This window comes from Lepus europaeus, chromosome 6 (genome assembly GCF_033115175.1).
Source record: "Lepus europaeus isolate LE1 chromosome 6, mLepTim1.pri, whole genome shotgun sequence".
In the NCBI taxonomy this organism is placed as follows: Eukaryota; Metazoa; Chordata; class Mammalia; order Lagomorpha; family Leporidae; genus Lepus; species Lepus europaeus.
In genome coordinates, this window is record NC_084832.1 from 43,185,871 (window position 1) to 43,213,109 (window position 27,239).

At 34.3% G+C, this 27,239-nt stretch overlaps 1 protein-coding gene across 2 annotated transcripts in view; it reads left to right on the top strand.

The window, feature by feature from the left end:
- The window catches only part of KLHL1 (kelch like family member 1), a 385,849-nt gene that overhangs the window by 224,043 nt on the left and 134,567 nt on the right, over positions 1–27,239 (top strand). For both annotated transcript variants that reach the window (XM_062195308.1, XM_062195309.1), the window contains one exon: positions 12,580–12,792. In XM_062195308.1, the coding sequence (XP_062051292.1) occupies positions 12,580–12,792 (213 nt within the window). The remainder of the gene's footprint in view (positions 1–12,579; positions 12,793–27,239) is intronic.

The window sequence follows — 27,239 nt, forward strand, 5'->3', positions numbered from 1 at the left end:
ATCAGCTAAAACTCTGTCATCTGGTTGAAAAATTAGGACCCTTTGGAGAGATTAAAGAATAGTAGTCCTTTAGCCTTTAAAATATATAACACAGGGAAAATATTAACTTTCAAGTAATTAAAAGATGATACATGTAGTGCCAATTTATTTTCCCTGGGATTCATGGAAGAAATTTACAGAATGGAGATTTTGGAGAATTGGACTGAATGCATCAATATTTCTTTAAGAGTTTCTGAATGCATAACTCCATCCTAGACATTTCCTTGTCTTGGAAATTATAATTCTAGAGAAAAAAAATGTGATTAACTCCTAATTCATTTCCCCCTCCTTGGTCTCTTTTATTCCCTTCTCATTCTTATCCTTTTTAACCCATTACATCCCTCATTTTTCCTCTTATTTCTTTGATGTCATAAAAATTTCCCCTCACTATAAAGTTAGGTTTTTAGGGACAGAAAATACAAAGATGTTAGGTGATAGATTGATAGATATATAGCCTCTGTGCTCCTGGTATGAAACACGTACAGTATTCCTCCCTTATCTGAAGTTTGGTCTTCTGTGGTTTCAGTCAACTGTGCTCCAAGTATATTAAGTAGTAAATTTCAGATATAAATAATGTATAAATTTTAACTTTTGAAGCATTTTGAGTAGAGTGATGAAATCTTTTGCTATCCCACTGTGTCATACCCAGTGTGAATCATCCCTGTGTGCATATTTATTCTGTATTGCACAGATGCATAGAAAACAACAGTATGTGTGGGGTTTGCTACTATCTATGGTTTCACACATTTACTGGGGTCTTTGAATGTATTCCCTATGGATAAGATGAGACAGTTATACAAGGCATAGAATAATCACTCAATAGCTTTTATTGCTTGAATGATCAGAAAGAAAATTAGCAAAGATACAGTAATGTGGATATAGACTGTATAGACAGCAAAAGGAGGCTGAAGTGAAGGGTAGGGTCCAATGAGAAAATGTAGTGGCTTACGTTTATATAATGCATGCTGTGAGTCAGGTCGTACTCTAAGCATACCAAGTTTATTTTAGTCTTCAAACTTAATATTCACAAGAGTGTTTAGGGTTGATACTATTTTTGTCTTCATTTACCCACAAGAAACTTCTATAATCACACAGCCAATAAAGCCAATAAGGAGAATGGTTAGAATCCAAACTCTGGCCAACTCTGTAAAGTAAAACACCATGATCACCATACTACATCATGGAACAAAGAAGCATCAAGATCCTGGTGAACAACTAGAAATCAGGAGGCACACACATGGCATAGGTCATCCAAGTAATACTGAATTCAAACTTGATGGGCAGAGCAGAACCAGAAGGAAATTAATCAAAAAATAGAGAGCCAAAATAACAAATGGAGAAGCATCATATTAGCAACAGATTAAATTCTTAAACCTCCCCTAGACTAGTGTTATGATACCATACCAGCCCCTCTGAACTTCAACAAGGTATCACTATTTCATAAGTTTCTATTCCTTTTGAAATTCTGAGGTTGTGGTCGAGGATTTAGTCAGCAATTTCAACATAGGTGTTAAAAATTCAAGCAAAGGAAAAAATCAAAGCCCAGGAAAACTAGTTAGATGCTTGACAACAATATATTAACATAGCAACTTTAAGGTAATTTCCACAAGAAGTCTGATAATTGAGGAGAAGTGCTTCTGTTCACCCAAAATTTTGAGAAGTTTAAAAGTCCAGGATAGAAAAATATGTAAATAGAAGTTGGTTTTGTAATAAGATTATTTTCTTGTAATCAATGTTTGGCATGGGAAAACTAATATTTCTTTAAAATATTCAATTAGAGAACTGAGAGAGTATCATTGAAAAGCTTGGCAGTAATTCCCGTGCCTTCATAGGTTTATGTGAAATGTTTTATACATCAATTTTATGAATCTTTCATAGGATTTCTGTTGCCTTACCATTACTAGTTTGCTCCATAGTCACTCAAGATGAGTGACTAAAAATAACAAGTTTACTCTCAAAGTTCTAAAGGCTGTGAGCTGCCATTTTGCCATTAAGGATATAATCTGTTCTTTTATTTTCATAAATAAATGTTGTGTCTTTGGTTTTGATATCAAATTAATGCTGCCTCATAGAGTTTGGCAGGGTTCCATCTTGTTCAGTATTTTGGAATAGATTGTAGAGTATTTGAGTTACTTCTTCTTTGCATATTTTTTTTGACAAACAGAGTTAGACAGTGAGAGAGGGAAAGACAGAGAGAAAGGTCTTCCCTCTGTTGGTTCACCCCCCAAATGGCTGCTATGGCTAGCGTGCTGCAACGATCCGGAGTCAGGAGCCAGGTGCCTCCTCCTGGTCTCCCATGAGGGTGCAGGGCCTAAGCACCTGGGCCATCCTCCACTGCCTTCCGGGACCACAGCAGAGAGCTAGACTGGAAGAGGAGCAACCAGGACAGAATCCGGCTCCCCAAATGGGACTAGAACCCGGAGTGCTGGCACTACAAGTGGAAGATTAGCCAAGCGACGGCCCTTTTTTTTTTTTTTTTTTCCCTTTGAATATTTTGTAAAATTCAGTAGTAAAATAGTTTGCTTGATAAAAACTTTTGATTACTGCTTCAATCTCATTCCTTGTTGTGGGTCAGATTATATATATATATATATATATATATATATATATATATATATGCTTGATTTAATCTTGGTAGATTTTATGAATCCAGGAATTTATCTATGCCTTTGAAATTTTCCAGTTCATTAGAATATACTTCTTGCTAATATTTTCTTATGACCATTTATATTCCAGTGGTTTCAGTTGTAATGTCTCCTTTTTCATTTATAATTTTATTTACTTTAAAATTTGCTATATATGGATGAAATGGTCATTTTTCTTTTCAACAATTGTTTATAGCCATTGTCTGTAGCCCCACTAAATTAGGATCTCTTTGCTTTTTAATTGCTACCTTCTTATTCAGTGAAGTATTAAGGCTTTTTACTGTAGTGTAAATTTAAATTATGTAATCTCAAGTAAAAAACAAAATGAAAGGGAGTAAGAAAGAGGGTGGGGAGAAGGGAGGGAGGAAGGGATTATCATTATGTTCCTAGAATTGTATCTACAAAGCACATTGAATCTGTTAAAAACTAATTAAGTTTAAAATTAAAATATTTAAAGAAAAAATTTTAAAAAGTTAACATTTCCACATAAAGTCACACTCTGAGGTTTGGGGGGACACTACTGTTGTCTGAATGTTTTGAACCCTCAGATTTATATGTTGAAATCTGAATCCCATTTACTTGTGGTAAGAGATGGGGGATTTGGGAGGACTTTGGGCCAGGAGGGTGGTACTGTCATGACTGCTTCTAGTACCCTTAATAAAGAATGCATAGGGAACTCCTTCACTCCTTTGGTCTGTCTGGATGCAGCAAGAAGGCAACATTCATGAGAAATAACTCCTTGCCAGTGACCAAATACGTTGGTGACTTGATCTTGGAGTTTCTAGCCTTAAGAACAATAAACAGCAAGTTTCTCTTGTTGATAAATAACTCAATATAAGGTATTTTGCTACAGCAACCTGAATGGACAAAGATAGAAATTGGTACCAAGAGTCCAGGTGTGGCTATAACAAATTATCTAAACCTTTGGAAATAATCTTTTAATCAGATTAGTAGAGAGACTTGAAGATATTTAAGATGAATTACTAGAAAAGTCTGTATTGCTGTGAACAGAATGTCAAGTGCAGTTCAGATGAAGGGAAAGAGAGGAGAGCTGTGAGAAAGCCTCAGTTTTCTTAAAGATTACATAAGTATTCATGATCAGAATATTGGTAAAAATATGGATGGTAAAAGCCATTCAAATAAGATGTCAGATGGCAGTGGAAATCACATAATTAAACTTTGTGAAAGAGAATTTGGACCATGAATTGGTAAAACAATTTAGGTGAAATGTGTTCATGTCTTAGTGTTTTGTGCAAGGAAGAACAGGTGGATGATAAAATAAGGTATTTCGTGGAAGACATCTCTAAGCAAGGTGCTGAAAAAGTGATGGCTTCTCTTGCCTGCTTATAGTAAAAGGTGAGGTTAAAGGAATAATTAAAAGACAATTTATAATCAAAAGGGAGGCAGAAATTAAAGTTTTGGAGAATTCTCAGTGCCATCCTCTTGTAAAGAATTAAAGTATATGTTTGGGATAGAACATTAAAGGAATGGCCAAGGTTTATCACCTGTGCCCTCCAGAGAGACAGCTGCTGTGGCATACACCACATATGTGGGTATATTGTCATCAAAGATGAAAACCTTCATTTCTGTCCAGGACCTCATATAGCAGAAAGAACACTGTTTATGAAGGCAAGAAGAGATGGTTTCAATCTCCTTCCGGAAAATGGTAGAATCACATATGTATCCTGAAACTCAAATTTTCATTTATAAAGTATGCTTAAAATTATATTAAATTTCTATGATATTAAATCCAAAGGTCACATGTTTTATACAGACAATAGTAAACCTCAAGCAAACTCTTTTTTCAGTTTTCTGTGTACATGGCTATAAGAGCCTCCTAGGAACTCATCTTTCAAACTAATAAAATAAATTCCCCATACTCTGGTACATTGAAATCGCTGTTGTCTATTGCATTAAAATTAAGTAAATTTTTTATACTCTGGTGCATTGAAATCAAGGAGAGAGTATGTGGTGGCTCTCATATAAATTGAACTTTCTATAATACTTTAAATAATGATTAGAGGATTACTCTAACTGTGATAAGAAATTTTGTTATTAACTCAGCATACTTACATAAGGGAGAGATCTCTTATAATGCTATACAATCTGTTGTTTTAATAGTAGTCGTTAATGATGTAAAAATAATCTTATGTAAAATTATTTGAACAATGATGAAAGATTTTGTTATATTTTAATATTCATACCATAAACTTAATAAAAAATGATAATTGAAAGAATTTATTTGCAATCTTTTTGATGTAATGTTAGCATTAATTTTTAGTTAATATTTTATGTGACACAGAAAAGTGATATCACTAGTAAAATTTCAAAGAAATTACTACTTATTGATTTATTAGCAGTAATATGACAGAAACCAGAAATAGAACTAAATGACAGAGGAAATTAATATTATAGAATATATTTATATTCAATTCAGGAAATTATTAGACAAAAATGATGGAAAGGATCTTATGCCTATTTATAATAAAGCTACTTTTTTTAAGTTCACAAAATTATTTTTATTTGTATTTATTTATTTATTATTTATTTATTTTTTGACAGGCAGAGTGGACAGTGAGAGAGAGAGACAGAGAAAAAGGTCTTCCTTTTTGCCGTTGGTTCACCCCTCAACGGCCGCTGCGGCCGGCGCACCGCACTGATCCGTAGCCAGGAGCCAGGTGTTTCTCCTGGTCTCCCTTGCGGGTACAGGGCCCAAACACTTGGGCCATCCTCCACTGCACTCCCAGGCCATAGCAGAGAGCTGGACTGGAAGAGGGGCAACCGGGACAGAATCCGGCACCCAGACCTGGACTAGAAGCCGGTGTGCCAGCGCTGCAGGTGGAGGATTAGCCTATTGAGCCGCAGCGCTGGCCAACACAAAATTATTTTAAAGTATTGTGAAGGAGCAAAAGTTAATAGTATAATTTAATCTTTATTTCTGTCATTATTATGCCTTACATAGTGATAATTTACATTTAATAGGAAAATTGTCCTTTACAGTAGATATTTTTGATATCTATCTAGAAAATATTTATGTCTATGTGTGTTTCAATGGTAATAAATAATTTGAAAAAGAATATATTATTCCATTTAATGGGGAAACTAAAAGTTTTAGAATAAATTACTGTTTTGTTTCATTTCAACAGCCCTTTCAATGTTAATTTTTACCATTTTTCTGTGACATAACAATGATGGTGTCACACACATATACTTAATTACCAACTATCAGGTCTTTCTACGCTTTCCTCTGACAAGTATCTCTCATTACCCAATTTCCAGTTTAGATTTTCCCTAAACTAGGAACATTTGAAAATCCAGTTCCTAAAAAGCTCACTAGTATTGTTTTCTAGGGGTATTTACCCCTCCATATTGGTGGGCTCTATATGTGAGTATTTAACCAAACTCAGGTAGGAACTTCTCTAAAATGTTTAAAAATGTGTCTGTACTAAATGCATACATATTTTTTTTCTTAGAATTACCCCCTAAAGAGTACTGTGAAGCATTGGCACCGTGGCTCAATAGGCTAATCCTCCGCCTCGTGGCGCCGGCACACCGGATACTAGTCCCGGTCAGGACGCCAGATTCTTTCCCGGTTGCCCCTCTTCCAGGCCAACTCTCTGCTGTGGCCAGGGAGTGCAGTGGAAGATAGCCCAAGTGCTTGGGCCTGCACCCCATGGGAGACCAGGAGAAGCACCTGGCTCCTGCCATCAGATCAGCACGGTGCGCCGGCCGCAGCGCACACGCCGCGGCGGCCATTGGAGGGTGAATCCACGGCAAAGGAAGACCTTTCTCTCTGTCTCTCTCTTTCTCACTGTCTACTCTGCTTGTCAAAAAAAAAAAAAAAAAGAGTACTGTGTAGCAACTGTTCACATAGCATATGTGTTAAATTTGGTATTATAAGAAATGTAGAGATGATTTAAGTATAAAAAAGGATGTACGTATGTTATATGTGAAGACTAACTCATTGTTTACAATGAACTTCCACACCTGTAGATTGCATTATCCATGGATTGTCCTGTAACCAATCCCTCATGAATACTAAGGGACAACTACATTGCACATTTATATATGTATCCTCCATGATAAATGTTTAGATTCAAATTCACATAGTCCTCTTCACAACAGTGGTGAAGAAGGCCATGCATCAGGTGTTTAGTATATTTATGCTGAATGAATGTCTGGTTAAAATTAGAAAAATGTGTTATACTGAAATCAGCCAAAAGTTTAGTTGTCTTTTTTGAAAGATCATCACAAGTAACAATGAATTAGCTGCTGTGCCAAAGTAATTTAAAAGTAAATTAGTGTAGGTCCGGCGCCATGGCTCAATAGGTTAATCCTCCACCTTGCAGCACCGGCACACCGGGTTCTAGTCCCAGTCGGGGTGCCGGATTCTGTCCCGGTTGCCCCTCTTCCAGGCCAGCTCTCTGCTGTGGCCAGGGAGTGCAGTGGAGGATGGCCCAAGTGCTTGGGCCCTGCACCCCATGGGAGGCCAGGAGAAGCACCTGGCTCCTGCCTTTGGATCAGCACGGTGCGCTGGCCGCAGCATGCCAGCCGCGGCGGCCATTGGAGGGTGAACCAACGGCAAAGGAAGACCTTTCTCTCTGTCTCTCTCTCTCTCACTATCCACTCTACCTGTCAAAAAACAAAACAACCAAAGCAAAACAAAACAAAACAAAATAAATTAGTGTAAATTGGTATTTCTTTCATGGGTGAAACATAATGAAACTAAAAGAATTAATTCTAGAAGTTAGACTGTGAATACCATAGGAAAATTAGGCAGGGTACTATTAAAGGAAACTTGGTGGAGAGGGGAAACAATGAACAAAGAGAACTTCAGAACTTCAAAATATGCAAAGAAAACCATGAGTAACATAATATATAAGCCAGTGACATATTCAATAATAACTGTTACCAGCTCATCCTGTCCAGTTTAGCACTTTTTAAGAAACAACGTTAATGGCCCCCAAAAGATTTAGCATGACTCACAAAGATCCACCATTATAGGAATATAACCCAAATTAAGTGCAGGAATAAAAGGTAAAAAGGGCACTAAAACTGCTGCAGTGATATTAAATGAAGCTATTATTGGAGATGTCTGTAAAAGAAATCAGGCTACACAAGGCTGTGGCCTTTCTGCCACAAAAATTTCAATTTGATTCTAACATTTCTTAAGGCTAAATAAAAGGAGATCAATTTCATAATTTAAAACATCCATGATAAAAGCACATCAATTTATTCAAGAGAAATATGATTATTCCCACTTCTAACACCCAAAAAGAAATTTCTCCCAAAGTTGTCATAAAGAGGACACTATAAAATAAAATGAAACATGCTGTGAAAAATATCTTTAATATAGACTCATAAGAGTTTCACAGAGCTGTTTTTTAATGATATTTCTCACTGTATCTTGATGGTATAGCTACACAATTCCATCTGTAGTTTATTAGAGCAAGGGGTTCTTGGGTAACTGGAAAAGCAAATGGACAAAAACTTTCAAAGTTTCCTCAAAAATGTCTTTCTCTTCTTTTAGCTATTTAGAGCAATCTGATTTCACTGAATCTCATAATTCCTCATTTGTTAACTCAATAGCAATTATTGAACAATTATAATTTAACATAGCACTTTTTAATTCTTTTAAGTTATACAAGTTTCATGTATTCATATATACAGATTTGGGAACATAGTGACACTTCCCTGCCACCCATGCTCCAACCTTTCTTCCTCTTCCCTTTTACATTCCCACTCTTAACTTTTACAAAGATCTATTTTCAGTTTACTTAATGATCATATAGTTAACCCTACACTAAGTAAAAAAGTTCAGCATATAGTATAAAGAGGAAAAAAAAACTGCCCCTCAACAAAATAGACAAGGGCTATAAATAATCATTGGATCTCAAATTCTATTTCACTCAAATATATTACATTTCAGGTGCTCTATTAGTTACCTCAGATCAGGGAAGACATATCTGTCTTTTTGGCACTGGCTTATTTCACTAATTATAATGGTTTCCAGTTGCATGCATTTTGTTGCAAATGACAGGATTTCATTTTTTTATTATTGCTGAGTAGTACTATGTAGTGTATATACTCCATAATTTCTTTACCTGCTATGCCACAGCCAACAATAATTTCTTTATCCAGTCAGCAGTTGATAGACATCTGGGTTCATTCCATATTTTAGCTATTGTGAATTGTGTTGCAATGAACATTGGGGTACAGATAACTTTCTTTTTTTTTTAATCTCTGCATGGCAAGTTTTCTTTATTTTTAGTATCCACTTTAAACTGGTGAAAATTAAACAACAAAAGTAATACACAAAAATATGATATTTACTTGTTAAGAGAAAAACAAAACTCATAAAATATTATATCATTTGATCACAAATGAAAATGATAAACATAGAGCTATTGTACAGGAGACAATGAATAATGCAGCAATACAAAACTCTAGAAACTTTGCCCATGACCCATAACCACATTAGCTTTGTTTATCCTTCTCTTAATATTTTACAAAGTGTATCAGAATCTATTTTTATTCCAAAATTAATGACAATGGTATTTGTCAAGAACCAAACTTTGTAAAGTAGAATGCTTAACATTCTTCAACTCTGTGCTATGGACTCAATTTCATGAGAAACATAGCTCCACAACCAAGTGACACTTCTACTTTAATCACAACATTAATCAAATATAAAGAAATGGTGTATCATTAAGCTTTATCTACGTTTAAAAAAAGAAATAGATAACTCTTTCATATACTGATTTCTTTTGGTTTGGGTAAATTCTGAGGAGTGGGATGGCTGCATCACATGGTAGGTTTATATTCAGATTTCTCCATACTATCTTCCACAGTGGCTGCACCAGTTTATATTCCCACCAGCAGTGGACCAGGGTACCTTTTCCCCATAACCTGAGCAGCGTTTGTCATTTGTTGATTTCTATATGAGAGCCATTCTAACTGGAGTAAGGTGAAACCTCACCTTGGTTTTGAGTTGCATTCCCCTGATGGTTAATGATCCTGAGCATATTCTCAGGTGTCTTTTGGCCATTTGGATTTTCTCTCTTAAAAAAATGCCTATTCATGTCCTTTGCCCATTTCTTAACTGGATTATTTGTTTTGTTGTTGAATTTCTTGATCTCTTTATAGATTCTGGGTAATAACTCTTTACCAGTAGCATAGTTTACAAATACTTTCTCCTATTCTGTCTGTTGCCTCTTCACTTTGCTGAGTGTTTCTTTTGCAGTGCAGAAGCTTCTCAGCTTGATATAGTCCTATTTGTCCATTTTGCTTTGATTGCCTGTGCTTCCAGAGTCTTTGACAAGAAGTCTTTGCTTATGCTAATGTCTTGCAGGTTTTCCCCATGTTCTCTAATAATTTGATGATATTGGGTCATAGATTTAGGTCTTTGATCCATTTAACATAGCACTTTTTAAAAAAGATTTATTTATTTATAGGCATAGTAACAGAATGCAAAAGGGAGGGGTGAGAGAGAGAGAGAGAGAGAGAGCACTTCCATGACTGGTTCACACCTCAAATGCCCACAATAGCCAGAGCTGGACCAGGAAAAAGTCAGGATCCCGAAATTCAATCTGGGTTTCCCATGTGGGTGACAGGGACCCAAATACTTGGGCCATAATCATCTGCTTTCCTTGGCACATCAATAGGATGCTGACTCAGGAAGCAGGACAACTGGGACTTGAATCAACACTCAGTAATGGGATAACAGAATCCCAATACTGTTTAAAGCCCTGAGGAAACTCAGAGTACCAAACTGTTTTCAAGAACAAAAATAACTTTTGTTATCTTGTGATACTAATTAATATAAGCACTTTATATTACTTACAAATTATATTATCATTGTATAACATATAACTGCATGTCAGCTGATGTGAAAAAAAATAAGGCACATCAACTACAAGAACAAACTATAATATGGATCAGATTTCTTAAAAAATAAATTTGAATCCAACATACAATTTCATGGCCACTTGCTAAATGATCTGTTTTAGTATAGTCACTGAACCTTTTTAAAAAAACTTATCCCTACCATACTTAAGGTTTTTATCCTAAAATATACATCTTATTGAATTTTCTTCTATACCTTGGCTTCAAACTTATGATCTTAGAGGTATAGTTGTATCTACCTTGAAGCTGTCTCAGATGGCATGGAGGGAGGTGAGGCAAAAGCAGGCCAGACAGTGGGATCCTGCCTTCTCTAAACGTCCATCATCCACAGAAGCCTTTCTGTTTAAAATGTAAACAGTGTTTGATAACTAGTTTTAAAAATGCTGGTGTTTTGACATCGTGGGTTTGGACGATGATTGTGATATGATCACCCCACATTGGCCCTGGTTTTAGTCCTTTTTTCTCCATCTCTAATCCATTTCTCTTCATATGTGCCTGGAAAAGCAGTAGAAGATGGTCCAGATAGTTGGGGCCCTGCATGCCCATGGGAGATGCAGAGGAAGTTGCTAACTCCTGGTCCAACCCTGGTCCATCCCTGGTCATTACAGAGTGAACAAGTTGATAAAAGATTCTTTCTCTCTCTCTTGCTCTCTCTTGCTCTCTCCCCTTCTCTCTGAGTAACTCTGCCTTTCAAAGAAACAGATCTTTAATAAATAGTAAAAAAATTAAAAAGTATATTTGAAAAACACTGTTATTTGGTGCTCTTTGCACAATTTTATTTTCCTCTACAAAGATCATCATTTTGTCTATTCAGTATGCATATTAATGGCCCCTGGCTACAATCTAGCTCTCTGCCAAGATTTAGTTATACAAATTTACATAATGCTGGCTCTTACAGTCTTGGTGTTAAAGCTCCCAAGTGCACCAAAAATTTGCCTGCAGTTTGGTGGCTGCTGTGGAAGGGATAGAAATGTCATCATTGTGAAGAGATGGCAGAGGTGTGGCCACATCAAATAAAACTGAACAGAGCACTTTAAAGACCATAATATGCTCTTAAACTAAACCTTGAAATGTGACAGAAATTAGGAAAATGATGTAGATGAAGGTTATTTTCATCAATGGAGTGAATAAGGGAGGGCATGACAAACAGCATGATAAATTCAAAAAAATTAAATAATTTGGGGGACTGATATGCAACTTCAGGAAGTAATGAATATTAGGATTGCAAGAGATCAGATCACAATGAATCAGTGTACCGAAATAAGAAGTCTGAATCAAAGGACAAAGAGAGACCATAAAACAAAAATATCAGAGTTATTCCATGAGCTCATTTATGTTTTAGAAATACCACTTTGGCATTGGTATAGAGGATGCAATTGAGAAACTAAAAATAGATGCAAGCAGAGTAATTAGGAGGTTATGGCAGCAATCTCAAAGAAAAGAAATGTGAATCTAAGCCAAAGAAATTGTCATGAGAGGAAAGAGGTATAAGCAATACTGAGAGGATAGAATATATGAAATTTTGTGACTTCTCTGGCCAACTTGTCATTTTTTTTCCTTTGAATAAATAATGATGCATCATACAACATTTTCTCTATGCACTTTTGTTGCCATTTTCTAATTCAAATACATGTAGTTAAGCTTTTAAAATGTGAAATGTTATTCTTTTCATATTCACCAAATCTTACATAGCAGTGCACTTGAAACTTGAACGTTTAATCACTTAGTACATTCTGCCTGCATAACAAAGCTCAACTTTATAATCCTCCAGTTATTACAAGGTCTGTGCTGCCTGGGATACATTTACACTTCAATTACAATTACAATGCTTTCATCTTAACAGCTTCTAGTTTCTGAAAAATTGAGTCTCAAGGATTATGTTATAATGAGAACAAAGGTTATTGACTACTTTTCTCATTTCGTTCAGCGATGCTTTACTAGCTAAATAAAAGTGAAGGAGAATTTATGCCAAGATGTTTTCTCCCTGCAGGAAAATATAATGGAAGTAATCAGAAATCAAGAGTTTTTACTCCTTCCAGCCGAGGAGCTCCATAAACTATTGGCCAGTGATGATGTAAATGTTCCTGATGAAGAAACCATCTTCCATGCATTAATGATGTGGGTCAAGTATGACACTCAGAGGAGATGCAATGACCTGAGTATGCTCCTTGCCTTCATAAGATTGCCATTGCTTCCACCACAGGTAATGTGTAATGCTGTTTTAGTGGGTATGACCTATTAAAAATTCCTGCATTAAAAATAAACACCATAACATATTTTAAATTATTTATTCACATTTTTAGAGTTTTCAGCAAATATTCTAAAATAAATTATGGGAAAAAATAATGGGTGAAGGATCATTGGTCTGAATTCCATTTTTACCACTTATTGACTGATATTAACCTGCAAGACTACAGTAAAAGCATTTGACTCCTCTGATTTTCAGTTTTTCATCATAAAATATGACTGTACTGCCACCCAAAAGCTTTATGAGTAAAATTTTTATGTGTAATTGTGAATGTCCAATGCATACTGTTCCAGCCCCTATGGGACAGCACACATTCCTGAATGATAGGGAGTTGTAAGGTAAAAGAACTTAGCAATGGAAATTGTGGGATCTCTGATATCTGGAGCTAAGAAGGCTCCAGACACCAAGTGAGTCAACCAACTCATTTTATTGATAAGGAGGACACAAGAAGACTGATAAAAATGGTAAGTTCAATTATTTTATAAGTGGGACAGTGGCTAGTTCTCTCTGATTCTGTCCTGTATCTTTAAATTAATTTAACAATATTGGAAAAGTATCAGTGCACAGTACTGTTGCTTATCTAGGATCTCTAGGGTCTCAGGGTATCTAAAAATAAACTTGAAGGTGTATATGAGACTGGACTGATATGCAAAATTGTGTGTGCATGTACATCGAGGAAAGTGGGGATAGTGAGAACTCTGTTATTCATTAGATTATTTATTTGTATCCAGACTGTTATCAAAGTTTTCACTAATATATATTATTAATATAAGATAAAGAAATATGATCTAAGGAAAAGAATAACAGGCAAGTACATGAAGTGTTAATAACAAATGAAGAAGTGAAATTTTGGGTCATATATTAAAATTGGAAAGTTAAAAACACATCTCTACACCAAAATTGAAGGAAAGGTCAAGTTTTATAAAGAAAGCAATAATTGCGATTCATTATTCTGCTGAGATGGGTGAAGGAATAAAAACAGAGTGAAAGAACTTACATAAGCTCTGCCGAAACAGATTATATGAGTTTGTCCTAACACCAAGATCTTCCAAAAAAAACCCAAACATATATTTTGCTGAGTGAAAAAGGGTAAATCATGATGTCAAATACTGAATTTTTCCAGATCTCCTAGCTGGATTCTGATGCTAGTTGATTTCAGAGTTTGGAATCCTCTTTCAGGTCAGAAATAGGCAAAGATCAGTATTAGCAAACAAAAGCCAATGATAGGAAAATGGCCATGAGCCAATGGCACATTCTGTGGCCATGGGATCATTTAGCCTTGGCATAGCCATTACTGTCCACCCATTCACATTTTGAATGAGGAGGTACAGAGGACTTGGAGTTAAACTAGTGTCCAAAATTATCAGAAATAAAAAACCCACATTAAAGGACACTGAGAATATGATCGAGGCTCAGTGTTCTCATGAAATGTCTTTACTTCCTGCTCTCTTTACTCATTCTTCTGACAGAAATGAGATGCTGCCTTTCCTCTCAATCTCATTTAAACTGTTAAATAACACTGTCATAATTTCTATTGGCTATTTTTTTCCCAAGGCTACATACTACACATTTGGTTTTTGTTATTGGTTCAGCTGCTTTATATTGCTTAGTGGAGTAATATTTATTAAAATTAAGAAATAAGGGCCGGCACCGTGGCTCAACAGGCTAATCCTCTGCCTTGCGGCGCCGGCACATCGGGTTCTAGTCCCGGTCGGGGCGCCGGATTCTGTCCCAGTTGCCCCTCTTCCAGGCCAGCTCTCTGCTATGGCCCAGGAGTGCAGTGGAGGATAACCCAAGTGCTTGGGCCCTGCACCCCATGGGAGACCAGGAGAAGCACCTGGCTCCTGCCTTCGGATCAGCGTGGTGCGCTGGCCGCAGCATGCCAGCCATGGTGGCCATTGGAGGGTGAACCAATGGCAAAAGAAAGACCCTTCTCTCTATCTCTCTCTCTCACTGTCCACTCTGCCTGTCAAAAATTTAAAAATTTTAAAAAATAAAAAAATTTAAAAATTAAAAAAGAAATAAAATATTCTTTCATTTTGTGTAACTAATAAAAGGTTGTGAAGTTAACTCATAGGATATGATAGAAAGATATATGTAGTCTTCATTCTTCATCTCTCAAATTGAGGATATTATACTCATAACTTCATACTTTCATACAAGAGATATTCAGGAAAAAAGCAATAAAATGTCTTTGGTTATAAAAGGGGCTATCATTTACAAGCATAATATTAATGAATTGCATTTTACTTTAAGTATTGTACATATAAGGTTTCCAACCTTGAAAACTCAGATGTAAGACGATGATTAGAAATTGTTGTAAATAAAGAGAAACAGGTTCTAAGTGACTAAAAGAATTCTCGGAGCTGATGGAAAGTTTAGATTTCCTATAATTTGTACTGCTCAGATATGAATATATCACAGACACTTTCACTGTAAAGCATGCTGTTTTCTTATTTTCTCTCTAGCCCAGAAGTCCGTAAAAAAATTCTTGATTTTAGCAATGTTTACAGTTCCTGTAAAGATACTAGCATAGGAAGAAAAATGGGGAAAATAGGAAGTGACATGGCTCTATTTATTTGTTTTGTCACCAGACATAAGGTATAGTAGTAGATATGGTTATGCCCATTGACAAGTGAGTAAATTGAGACTCAGCATGATTAGCATCTTCTACTAAGTTCCAGAGCAGAGTTATTACTCCAGTTATATTTGATAACAGTGCGGGTCTTCTTTCACTAAGGGGAAATTCGTGCAATGTTTATTTGTGGTTAGCTTGATATTTGCCTGAATGTTCAATCAGAATTAAAAAAAAAAAAAGAGTCTGATTGAATCTAGGATTTTTCTATCCTCTTTTGTGGACTTTCAAAGCTGCTGAGCATCTTACAGTACTTTTGAAAAACTATCAAAATTTTCAGGAAAACTTTTATCTTAATCCTTGAACCATTAATTAAAATTTGGTCCACAATTCTTGCAATAATTAGTGTATAAGTGTATAAGCCTTTTATTGTTTTTAAATGATCTGTGTGTCTATGATGTTCATGTTGACAGGTTCAGGTGACATGTTTGCATGTGTGAATTGTCACCAAGAGTGGGTAGGAGGGGTGAGTGACTGCAGTAACAGACAGCATTTGGAACATTCTCATTTCATATCCCAGAGTGTGGATTCTAGCCCTGACTTCACTCGCTACTGTAGCTTCCTGCTAAGGAGTACCCTGGAAAGCATCAGATGAGGACTCAAGTAACTATGTCCCTGTTATCCATATGGTAGTCATATGTTGAGTTTTAGGCTCCTCCAGGTTTGACCTGGCCTACCCAAGACTGTTGTGGATATTTGGAACTGTACTAATATATGGGAGATTTATCTAGCATCTATCCATCATCCATCTATTATCTATCTGTAATCAATCATCTATCTCTGTGTCTTTACCTATGTATCTCTTTTACTATCTTTGCCTTTCAAATAAGTAAAACAATTAAAAACATAAAAATTAAGAAGCATTTAGAATTTGTAGAATTACTAACTCAATGTAGTAAATGAAGGAAAAAAGGAATTTAAAAAAACTATTGTAATGGTAGGGTAAATTATTTGGAAGACATACTACAGCAAGCTTTCGTATATATAAAACTTGGAATGTTAACATCCCTATGATTCAAAGTAATAAATAATAATTAGTAATAAAATAATCAGAATTTCAATCTCACTACATATATTTATATATGTATGCTTGTGTACATATTTATGCACATGTATAACAAATACATGTAGTATGTTACATATGTTATAATAACTATATACTATTTAATTGATATGTAACAAGACACAGCACTATAATTTAAAATGGAGGAATAATGAATAGGTTTTAGTGAAGATTACTTTTAAAAGGAAAGAGTAATTGAACTAATTTTTGATGTAGACTTAAAGAATTTGTTTGTGGTCTTATAAGTTCATTCTTTCAGATGTAAATGACAGGTTTCAGGTAAATGAGAAAATAATATTTGAAAGATCCATGTGAACTGGTTACAATATTGGTAAGCAAAGCATAGCAAAGCACTGACAAGGAAAGAGTAGAAAAATTGCAGAAAATTTAAAGCGATCTTTAGGATAAAAAATAAAATAGAAAATCAAAAACATAAGCTTCCCTCATCAAGTTAAACCAGCACCTTGTATGTTTGGTTTATAGCTGGTTATGGTTTATAGCTGGTAATTTCCTTGAGTATATTTAAATACGTGGAAAACAGTTCTAGAACAATAAAGCTAAAAAACAAGAATAAAGACTTTGTTGAAGTAGTAGTCATTTCTTACATTCATGAGGCAATTGAGCTGTTTGATTTGAGTATTTTAATATCTTTTTATTTGGGTATATTTCATAATTTTTGCTCATACTCTGCATTCTCACAGTTTTTATTACTAGAACCATTATGTGTATCTGTTTTTGTTATTTCTTAAACACACAAGAGAACATTCATTCTGATATTCTTTATGAACTATAAATTAAAACATGCAGATATGAAGTATAAGTTATGGTAATTTGGTTAGACAATGTAATGAATGTATCAATTTTCATAAAGAATATAAATGTTAGATTAGAAAAGTGGTAGACAGCTTCAGAAAAGAAAAAATACATAAAAAGATTCATAGGTAACCATGTCTCTTTTAACCTGTATGCAAAAGTTAATAGTGAAATAAATTCAGCTATTTTACTTTACCACAGAAAAGAGCAGAGGAAAATGCAAAATGAAAAGTAGATATAATTGAGTTATTTTCCAAGAATGAACTCTTTTATCTATTAAAGTAAGTGAGGACTAGAATTTTGCATAATAGTTTCCCTAGTTTTCTTGAATACCTTGATGTTTGAAAATTTCAGTAGGATAGAAAAAATTATGAACATGTCAATCATTTTAGAAAATTGGTGTGTATGTGTGAATGCATGTGTGTGTGTGTGTGATTATAAGAATAATCAATTTGATTTTTCTGTTACTCTTCTCCCAGAGATACAACTAAAGATCATGTTCATATGTGATAAATAACATACTTTGATATTTTGTGACTATCATTTCAACTGATTTAAATGATTTTGTAAAAAATTTTGTATTACATGTAAATATATATCTGTTTTAAAAATACACACAGATATCAACTTTTGACTGATTTCTGTTATAATTAATGATTTAGAAATTGGACACATGTTACTCTAAAATCAAGTGAATATAATTCTCCATATAATCAATCTATAAATTTTTCTGGGAAATTCAGTTTTTTACATTCAGAGATTATTTAGAAGATTGGAGACATATAGACAGACCTTACTTCATATCTGATAGCTAATAATGTTTATCTTGTAAGACAAGAAAAGAAATTTTTTGGTAAATTCTTAAACAAATATTACAAACACAGTAAAGTAACAAAACACTCAAGTGTTTTAACTTTATAAAATAGATAACATCTCTAGTTGGTAAGAATTAATGATTTCTGTACAAAGCTTTAATAAATTTATTCAAAGGATTCTTGTAGTAATATTTATATAAAAAGTAAAGGCAAAGTCTCTAATGTTTTACACCACTGGAAAAGTTACAATTGATCAGATACCACTGATGTGCAAAAAATATTAGACACAGCTAACAACACTTAATGAAAAACAAGCAAAATAACAAAGAGGAAATCAGTACAAAAAGAGTAATCATAAATCACAATGTAGGACATAAAGAGTAAGTTATATTCCTGAGTAACTTATATGTCTTGTTTGGTTTTACATCCCTCAACTACTCCATAGTAAGTCCAACAGTAATCTGTCTACCTAAGTGCTCACTGTTTATTGTTTTTCTTATCTTGAAAAAGGAAAAATTAAAAAGCTCTTAATGAGTAAGGCCAACAGAATCATTCAACTACATTAATATAATTTAGTATCAGACATTGTTACTCTGTTTATTCAGTATTTCCATCTGATTTGCTTATTATCTCATTAGTTAATATTTTGTATATTAACTGCCATAATTAATTGATATAACTATAATAATTATATTAGTTAATAGGTTAACTAATATAGAATATAGGAACTAATAGGAGAGTGTTATTTTCTCTAAAACACCTTAAAAACAGAGATTTCTAAAGCAGAAATGCATGCATAATTATAATAGTATAGATTACCTTAATCATTACTTACACTCATGATCATTTAATCCACTATGACATCCACAGTTCAAGTTACAACATTAAGTAAATATAAGATTCTCTTTTACTTCAATAATCTTTGAATCAGCAAGAGAATCAAAGCAATAAAAGATATGCAAAGATATTCAGATGTGCAAGCTCAAGCTAGGACACATTTCTCTGGTATAACAAAAGGAATGGGGTTACATTCCCCATACAAATCCTGCTTTATAAAAAACAAAAGGGGGGAATGTTAGTTTTAGCCAGGTGGCTGCACAGCCCAGCTACCTGAGCCAGGCTCCACCCCCATCCTGATGGGATTCCCTGCCCACTATCAGGCAAAGTTTTAAAAGGGCCTGTTCCTGAACACGTGCTCTCTTGGCTCTGCTCCCTGCTCTCTTGGCCTCTCTCCTCCTCTCGTCTCTCTTCTCCCTCCTCTCTGTCTCTCTCTCTCTTACAAGTCTCCTTCTCTTTTTCCTTCGCCGCCCCTTCATTCTGGTCTGTAGGGTGTTCCCCAATAAACCCTTTCCCTTACAAAAAAACAAAACAAAACAAAACAAAAACCAACAACAAAAGGAATGGAAAAGGTGGAACATGAGAACATGATCTGGAAGACTTGATTATGTCTTCATGAACTTCCTGTGCATGATGCAGTGCTAACTCAACTGGAAATGTTTTGTATCCCATTCTACTTGCCATGGGAATATCTTTATACAATTACTCTTGTACTTGAACAAGCATTTTTCAAAAGTGGAAATTCAAATGTCCAACAGGCAGGTGAAAAAATGCTCAAGATCAATAACCATCAGGGAAATACAAATCAAAATCACAATCAGATTTCACCAGTTAGAATGGTTCTCATACAGAAATCAACAAACAATAGATTCTGTTGAGGATGTGAGGGAAAAAGGTACCCTAATCCACTGTTGGTGGTAATATAAACTGGTGCAGCCACTGGAAAAGATGGTATAGGGATATCTTAGGAATCTGGAAAGAGATCCACCATTTGACCCAGCAATCCCAGTCCTGGGAATTTACCCAAAGCAAATTAAATCATCAGATGAAAGAGTTATCTTAACATGTTCATTACAGCACAATTCACAATAGCTAAGATATGGTATCAACCCAGATGTCCATCAACTGATGACTGCATTAATAAATTATGGTATATATACACTATGGAATACTAAGCTGTAAAAAAAGAAAAAAATATGAAATCCTATATTGTAACAAAATGGATCCAACTGTAAACCATTATACTTTGTGAAATAAGCCAGCCCCAAAAAGACAGATGCTGTATATTTTCCTTAATCTGTGGTAACAGAGTACCTTTAGTGTAATGTATTTGAGTGAAATAGGCATTTTGAGATTCAATGATTGTTTGCAGCCCTTCTCTCTACTGTTGAGGAACAGTGTGTTTTTTCTTCATAGTATTTGTTGAACTCTTTACTTAGTGTAGGGTTAATCTTATGAGAATAAAGTAAACTGAAAACAGATCTTTGTAAAAATTAAGAGTGGAATCGGAGAGGGAGGAGGAGGAAAGGTAGGGTCATATACCAGAGGGAGGGTAGAGTGGTTGAGTATCACTATGTTCCTAAATCTGTGTATATGAAATACATGAAATTTGTATACTTTAAATGAAATTTTTAAAAATTGCTCCTATATTTTTTGCAAATTTTTTGATATTCTTAAAAAATATTGTATAATTTCAATTAACTTACAGTATTGTATTGTTTTATTTTTGTATTATATTATTTCAAATATATTAAAACAAAACAAAAGACATATTCCTTTCCACCAACTGCTCTAATTTTTCCATTTCCAACAAAATATGTACTTTTTAATGATCATTCAGTTTCCTTATTAATAACCATCACTCTCTCTTCAACTCATTCCAGTCACTCACTTGGACTAAACAAAATCATCAAAAAACTCCATATGCTGTCATTTTTTTCTCATGTCACTTTTATATCTGTTGGTTTCTCTTAGCTTTTGATAAAGTTTAGCTAGACACTCTTGCTCAATTATCATTGCTAATTCATTCTATTCTACAGTGTTGCAAGCCCTAGATCACACATTTTCTGCTTAGAGAATACTATTTACTTACTTTTAAATGCAATATAGAAGCCAATTTTAAATTCTGAATTTTTGCTTCTAGTCCTCAGCTTTTTCTAAAAAGAAGACTCCAATGCTTAATTAACTGTTGGGTAACTTCAACTGGATATCAAATTGGATATCAAATCTGAGGCTTCAGATATTCAAATGGGATATTTTAAATTCTCAAGACTTTTCTTTCCAATTTCTCAGGCCTAAATCTTAAGGTCACATTTAATTCCTTTTGCTTGTGTTTAACACCCAGTCCCTTAGGAATTCCTTTTGACTCTACTTCAACCATATCCTAAATTTGTCCTTTCTAAAGTCATCTTCAGAGCCCTATTCTAAATCAAGTCATTAGCATTTTTTTTCTGAAACTTAGAAATAGCCTGCTACTTACTACTCTTAAGTTTGTGATTAACCATTTAGCAACCACACAGAATTTTATATTGTGAATCCATTTATCTCAAATTTATGATCTGCACACTTAGAAGAAAATCTTAATATCCCTATATGTATTATAAAGTCCTACTTCATTTATCCCAAGGGTATTCTTCAACTTCATTTCCTGCAGATCTGTTAAACTGAACTTCCTTCTGTTTCTTGAGGAAGTCAGGGTTATCTGTTCTATAGTCCATTTGTAACAGAGGACCTTAGGCACTAGAATCAGTGACAAGCCAAAGGGAGATAATGCTGGCAGTTGGGAAAGTCTACAGAAAGCTATGCACTAAAAAAGGATCTCTAGCCTATAATCAAAGACAATTATTTTATTATTGCATTTTTCTATAGCTTGTCAATTCTAAACAATGCCATTGATAAGATTCTTCTGTGTTGGGATGAGCAACCCACACTTCATTGGTACTCTTCTTCCTGGAAAGCACTCACTCAGCAAGGATGACTCTTTCTTATTCATTCTCTTTCATCGGAAATGCTTCCTTTTCTTAGTCTTCTTACCTATTTCTTACTGTTTAGTTTGTTTGCTTTTATCTCTTTCTTGAATCTATATATTTTTCAGAAAAGTGGACTTCAAGATCATGCTCATAAAATGCTGGCATAGTCAGTACTAAATCTTTTGCTAAATAAAAAAATTAAAAGTTTACTCTAGGCCTTAGGGATTTTACCTTTGTTTATTTTAATTATCTGTTGATATAGGGTTTCTCTGGAATATGAGATAAATCTCTACAATGATGTATTATAATGGAACAAACAGTGGGTAGTTAAGAATGCTGCTATAGACAGAGCTAGAACACTTTGGTTCAGACTTCGCTAAAATTCTTACTGATTGAACAATGAGAAGACAAATAATATCTCATCTTATTGCTCAATTAGATACATTTATAAAGTATAAATTTGAATTATTCTGATACTTAAGGCAGTTGTATATTTAAAAAACAAATTGGCTACATCATTAGTATTATTAATCAGGAAAACAAAATATGCCTCATTAAAAACTTTTAAATTGGTTCAAAGCTCTTTTGTATGTGTTAAAGAATTTTAACATGACATTTATAAGGAAGCCATAAAGTATAATTTTCTCTCTCAAACTTCAAAGAGACTTTTACTTATATCTGTTTTATATAAGATGATAAAATTGAAATAAAATATAATAGTTTGAAATAATTTGTAAGAAAACATGTGGCAAGTGTTTATGATAGGAAAACTATTTAAATCATTAGAACTTTTTCAGTGATTTTAATCTACTACATGGAAAACTGAATTAATCATCGAAGCTACTTTAATATTTTATGTGGAGATGTTAAATAGGTAATGGGATCTATCATTAAGGAGTTGTGGAAGTATGCAAAAGACATGTTAATTAGGAAGCTCTTAGAATAGAATAGATATAATTTAACAGCGTGACTTAAGATGGTATCATCACCAAAGAAGTCAGTGTAGATATAAAGGGGAAGAGAGCTAAGGATGAAGCTCTGGAGTATTCAAACATTATAAAGTTGTGAAGAAAAGGCCTAGAATAAAATGGAGTAACTAATCAAATACAGTAAGTGCAAGGAAGCTAGATGTTCTGGGATTTTAGAGATGGAAATCATGACACAGGAGTGACTGACTCACTGTACCAAATGCTGCAGATGGGTCAAACAGAACAGGCTTGATCACTGATTTTTAAATTATGACAACAGGAAGGTCATTGGTGGTTTTGGCAAATTGAATTTTTGGGAAATAGAGTTGAACAAAATCAAGAAAACTGGAATTTAAAAGAGTGAATACATTTAAAAGGTCTTCAGAAAGTTTATGTAAATGTTGTATTATGACCGAAACTATGAACTACGCCTGAATATCAAACTTTGTTTACCTCAAAATAAGTCTTTTAATTCTGCATTTCCACAAGCTTTTTGAAGTACGCTCACAGAACTCACTGTGGCCTTGCAGTAGCAGAACTAGGTGAAAACCCATCCTCTAGAATTTACTAGATTCTTCCCACTAGGCTGTCCCATCAGAGACTGCTGCAAAAACACCTGAGGGAGAATGAGGTAGGTGCTATTGGCTGCTGTGTACTGGAGCAGGCAGGCACTGCAGAAGCTGCATTCACTACCGGCTCCTGATGCCTGGGCACAGGCCTACTGGATTGCACAATCTTTGCTCCTGCAGTGTCTCTGCAAAGCCCCCCCTTGACAGAGTTTAGCATAACACCAGTTGTCCATGACACAATAATGGGTCCAGATCCATTTTCATGTAAATCTGAAAGTATGATTTTTGATCTGGGGTCAAATATACTGACCATGGCATAGTGGGGAAGTGGGGAAAAGCATGTTTGTACATTGAAAATGTCTTATTTCAAAAACTAAACATGGAAGGAAGTCAGGAAGAAGGAAAGAAAGAAGGAAGGAAGGAAGGAAGGAGGAAGGGAGGGAAGGAAGGAAGGATGGAAGGAAGAAAGGGAGGGTTGAGAGAGGAAGAGAATATCCTTTGAATTGTATGTATGAACTACATTGAATTTATTAATATTACATTAACAAGAAAAAATAAGAAATCAGAAAATGCAAAAAGAATTTTTGGGCTATTTTTCTTGAACTATAGTGGATAAAATTTAATGTACAAGTGGATAAATTGTCTTTAGAAATGAAAATTGAGAAGTTTTCTGTGTTAACAGTAGAAAGGCAATCTGTGTGTGTACACAGATGCTGGTAGACAGTAGATGCAATGATGTAAGTATGTGTTTATTTAAATAGTGCTTTTGACACATTAATTCACTGTTGATCATGATAGTTTATTTAATTTATTTGGACCTCAGTTTTCAACTTAGGGCAAGAAGGATACTGGAACCATAATTGAAAGAATCCTCCAATAGCAACATTGCAGGAGTAAAAGTTGGTTTTAATATCATAAGAATTAATGTCTGCTCAAAAGTTTGTGAAAAAACAGTTTTATAGAGAAATAATATATGTATGAAAAAATTCACAACATCTCAAATCTTTCATATACCTTTCATTAATTTCAAAATATACTAGAAGGAAACAAAAACACACATGAAGTTTTCTGTAATAAATTCTGTCTAACAAAATATAGATACTTGACATTGTAGTCATTTGCTTATAACAGCCATTATTCATAACTTGGAAGTGAGATATAAATGATGTTACAAATTAAAGAAACTGGGTAGAGAATATCAATTCAGAATTAATGACTTATACAGATGACCAAGCATGTATATTCTTTTCCATTCTAGTTTAAGTGGAAAATATACATGTCAATAAAAATAAAAGTTACTACTGTGGCTGACAGGGTAGAACAGTGGGTTAGCATCTGCTTGTGATGCCAACATTCTATAGCACTGTGCCAGTTTTGGCTATTCAGTTTTGGAATCAGCTTCCTTCTAATAGACCTGAGAAGGCAGCAGAAGGTAGCTCAAGTACTTTGGCCCCTAATAGCATATGGGATACTAGGATGGAATTCTCTCTGTTTCTCTCTCTGCCTTTCAAAAAATAAATAAATGAATCTTTAAAAAGAAGTTATTATTTTAATAACTTTCAAAAAGTAGTACACTCTTCATGCTAAAAATGATACATACTTGCTTAGTATTTTTATATGCATTTGAAATTAATTGTGTCTTTTTAAAAATTTTCTTTAAAGATTTATTTATTTGAAAGGAAGAGTTACAGAGAGGCAAAGGCAGAGAGAGATCCACTGGTTCATTCCCCAGATGGCCGCAACAGCTGGAGCTGCGCCCATCTGAAGCCAGGAGCCAAGAACTTCTTTTGGGTCTCCCAAGTGGATGCAGGAATCCAAGGATTTGGGCTTCCCAAGCGGGTGCAGGGACCCAAGGATTTGGGCCATCTTATACTGCTTTCCCAGGTCATAGCAGAGAGCTGATTCAGAAGTGGAGCAGCTAGGACCTGAACCAGTGCCCATGTGAGATGCTGGCACTGCAGTTGGCAGCTTTACCAGCTATGCCACAGCGCCAGCCCCATCTTTTTAAAAATTATCGAAAATTATTGTAGAACAATTGTATTGGTGTTTGTATCATGATTTTGTATTCTAACCATTAAGATTGTGGTGTACATGTTAACTTAGTATTTCTCACATACAAATAAAATTTGCAAATGAAATGCTTCTGATATATTTGAACAAATTTTATTTACTTTCCATATGCTCAATTTGAAGTTAACAACAATAATTCAGGATTTGCCTTTATCAGAACCTTTTGTTAGCTTCATCACTTTATTTCATCAGATTTAATTCATTAAGTAGATATATTCGTTCTCCTTCTTTTTTTTTTCGAAAACAATTTGTGAAATATTGTGGGGGCCGGCACTGTGGCATAGCAGGTAAAGCTGCTGCCTGCAGTGCTGGCATCCCATATGGGCGCCGCTTCAAGTCCCAGCTGCTCCATTTCTGATCCAGCTCTCTGCTATGGCCTGGGAAAGCAGTAGAAGATGGCCCAAGTCATTGGGCCCCTGCGCTTGCATGGAAGACCCAGAAGAAGCTCCTGGCTCTTGGCTCCTGGCTTTGGATCCATGCAGCTCCAGTTATTGTGGCCAGTAGGGGAGCGAACCAGCGGATGGATGACTTCTCTCTTTCTTTCTGCCTCTCCTCTCTCTGTGTAACTCTGACTTTCAAGTAAATAAATAAATCTTAAAAAAAAAAAAAGAGATTGCAGTTTTTTTTTTTTTAGCACTGTTGAGTTGAAGTTATGTGTACTCCACTATTAGCTTCTGTATCAGACCAATTCAGTTCAGCCTAGAATTTATTTTTCTATAAATAAATGTATGTAACTGATCATATGATGCTATACATTTGTTTCTATATCACTTTACTTTCATAGATTTTATTACAGAAAATGCCTTCAGATTCATTCATTCATTCCCTAGTATTTTTAGCAGACATTGAGCCTCTGAGAATTAAAGCAGAATATTTTGGATAATCTTTCTAATTTAATAACTTTTTGATGTTTGTGAAAGGGAATTTCATAATCCTAACTCTCAAAGAAGAATATTTTATGCTCATGAGAATCCATATGCAAATCAAAGAAAATTATTTTTTGAGCTGTGTCTAGGCATTAAGAACCTTCTGAAGCATAAGCTCACCATAATTCCCAGCAAAAACATGGATACTGAACACCTCAGGGTTTCAGGTTATATGTAAAAGAGAAAGCAAGATTGTTTTAAGTACAAAGCCTAATTTTATTGTAATTAGGAGAAAAAGTTTTTCTGGAAGTTAATATTAGCTACCTATAAAAATTTCTTTGAAATTTATAATCACAAAATTATTTTCTGATTCTAATAGATATTATATTCATCATCTTAATGAATGTTATTCATGTTGTTTATTTGAGTAAATGCCCTCTTTAAGTATGTTTTATTGTATCATAAATGCAAATTGTCACTATGTGTACATTTTAAACTGCCAATTACATTTTGGCAAATATGTATGTAATATCTACATTTATTGATATTTTCCATAGACATGCTATATATTATTATTTATTTAGCAGTTAAAATATACTAAGTTAAAATTTATTTAGCAGTTAAAATATACTAAATATAATGCTAAGTGTTTTCTTTATATTTTGTCCTTAAATATTTCATTATATATTTATGGTTATATTATGAATAGTTAATGTACACATAAGAAGACAGACATTTAATTATGCAAAATGATATTATAAAAATTAATTAAAATAGTCTACATGCAAAATATTTAA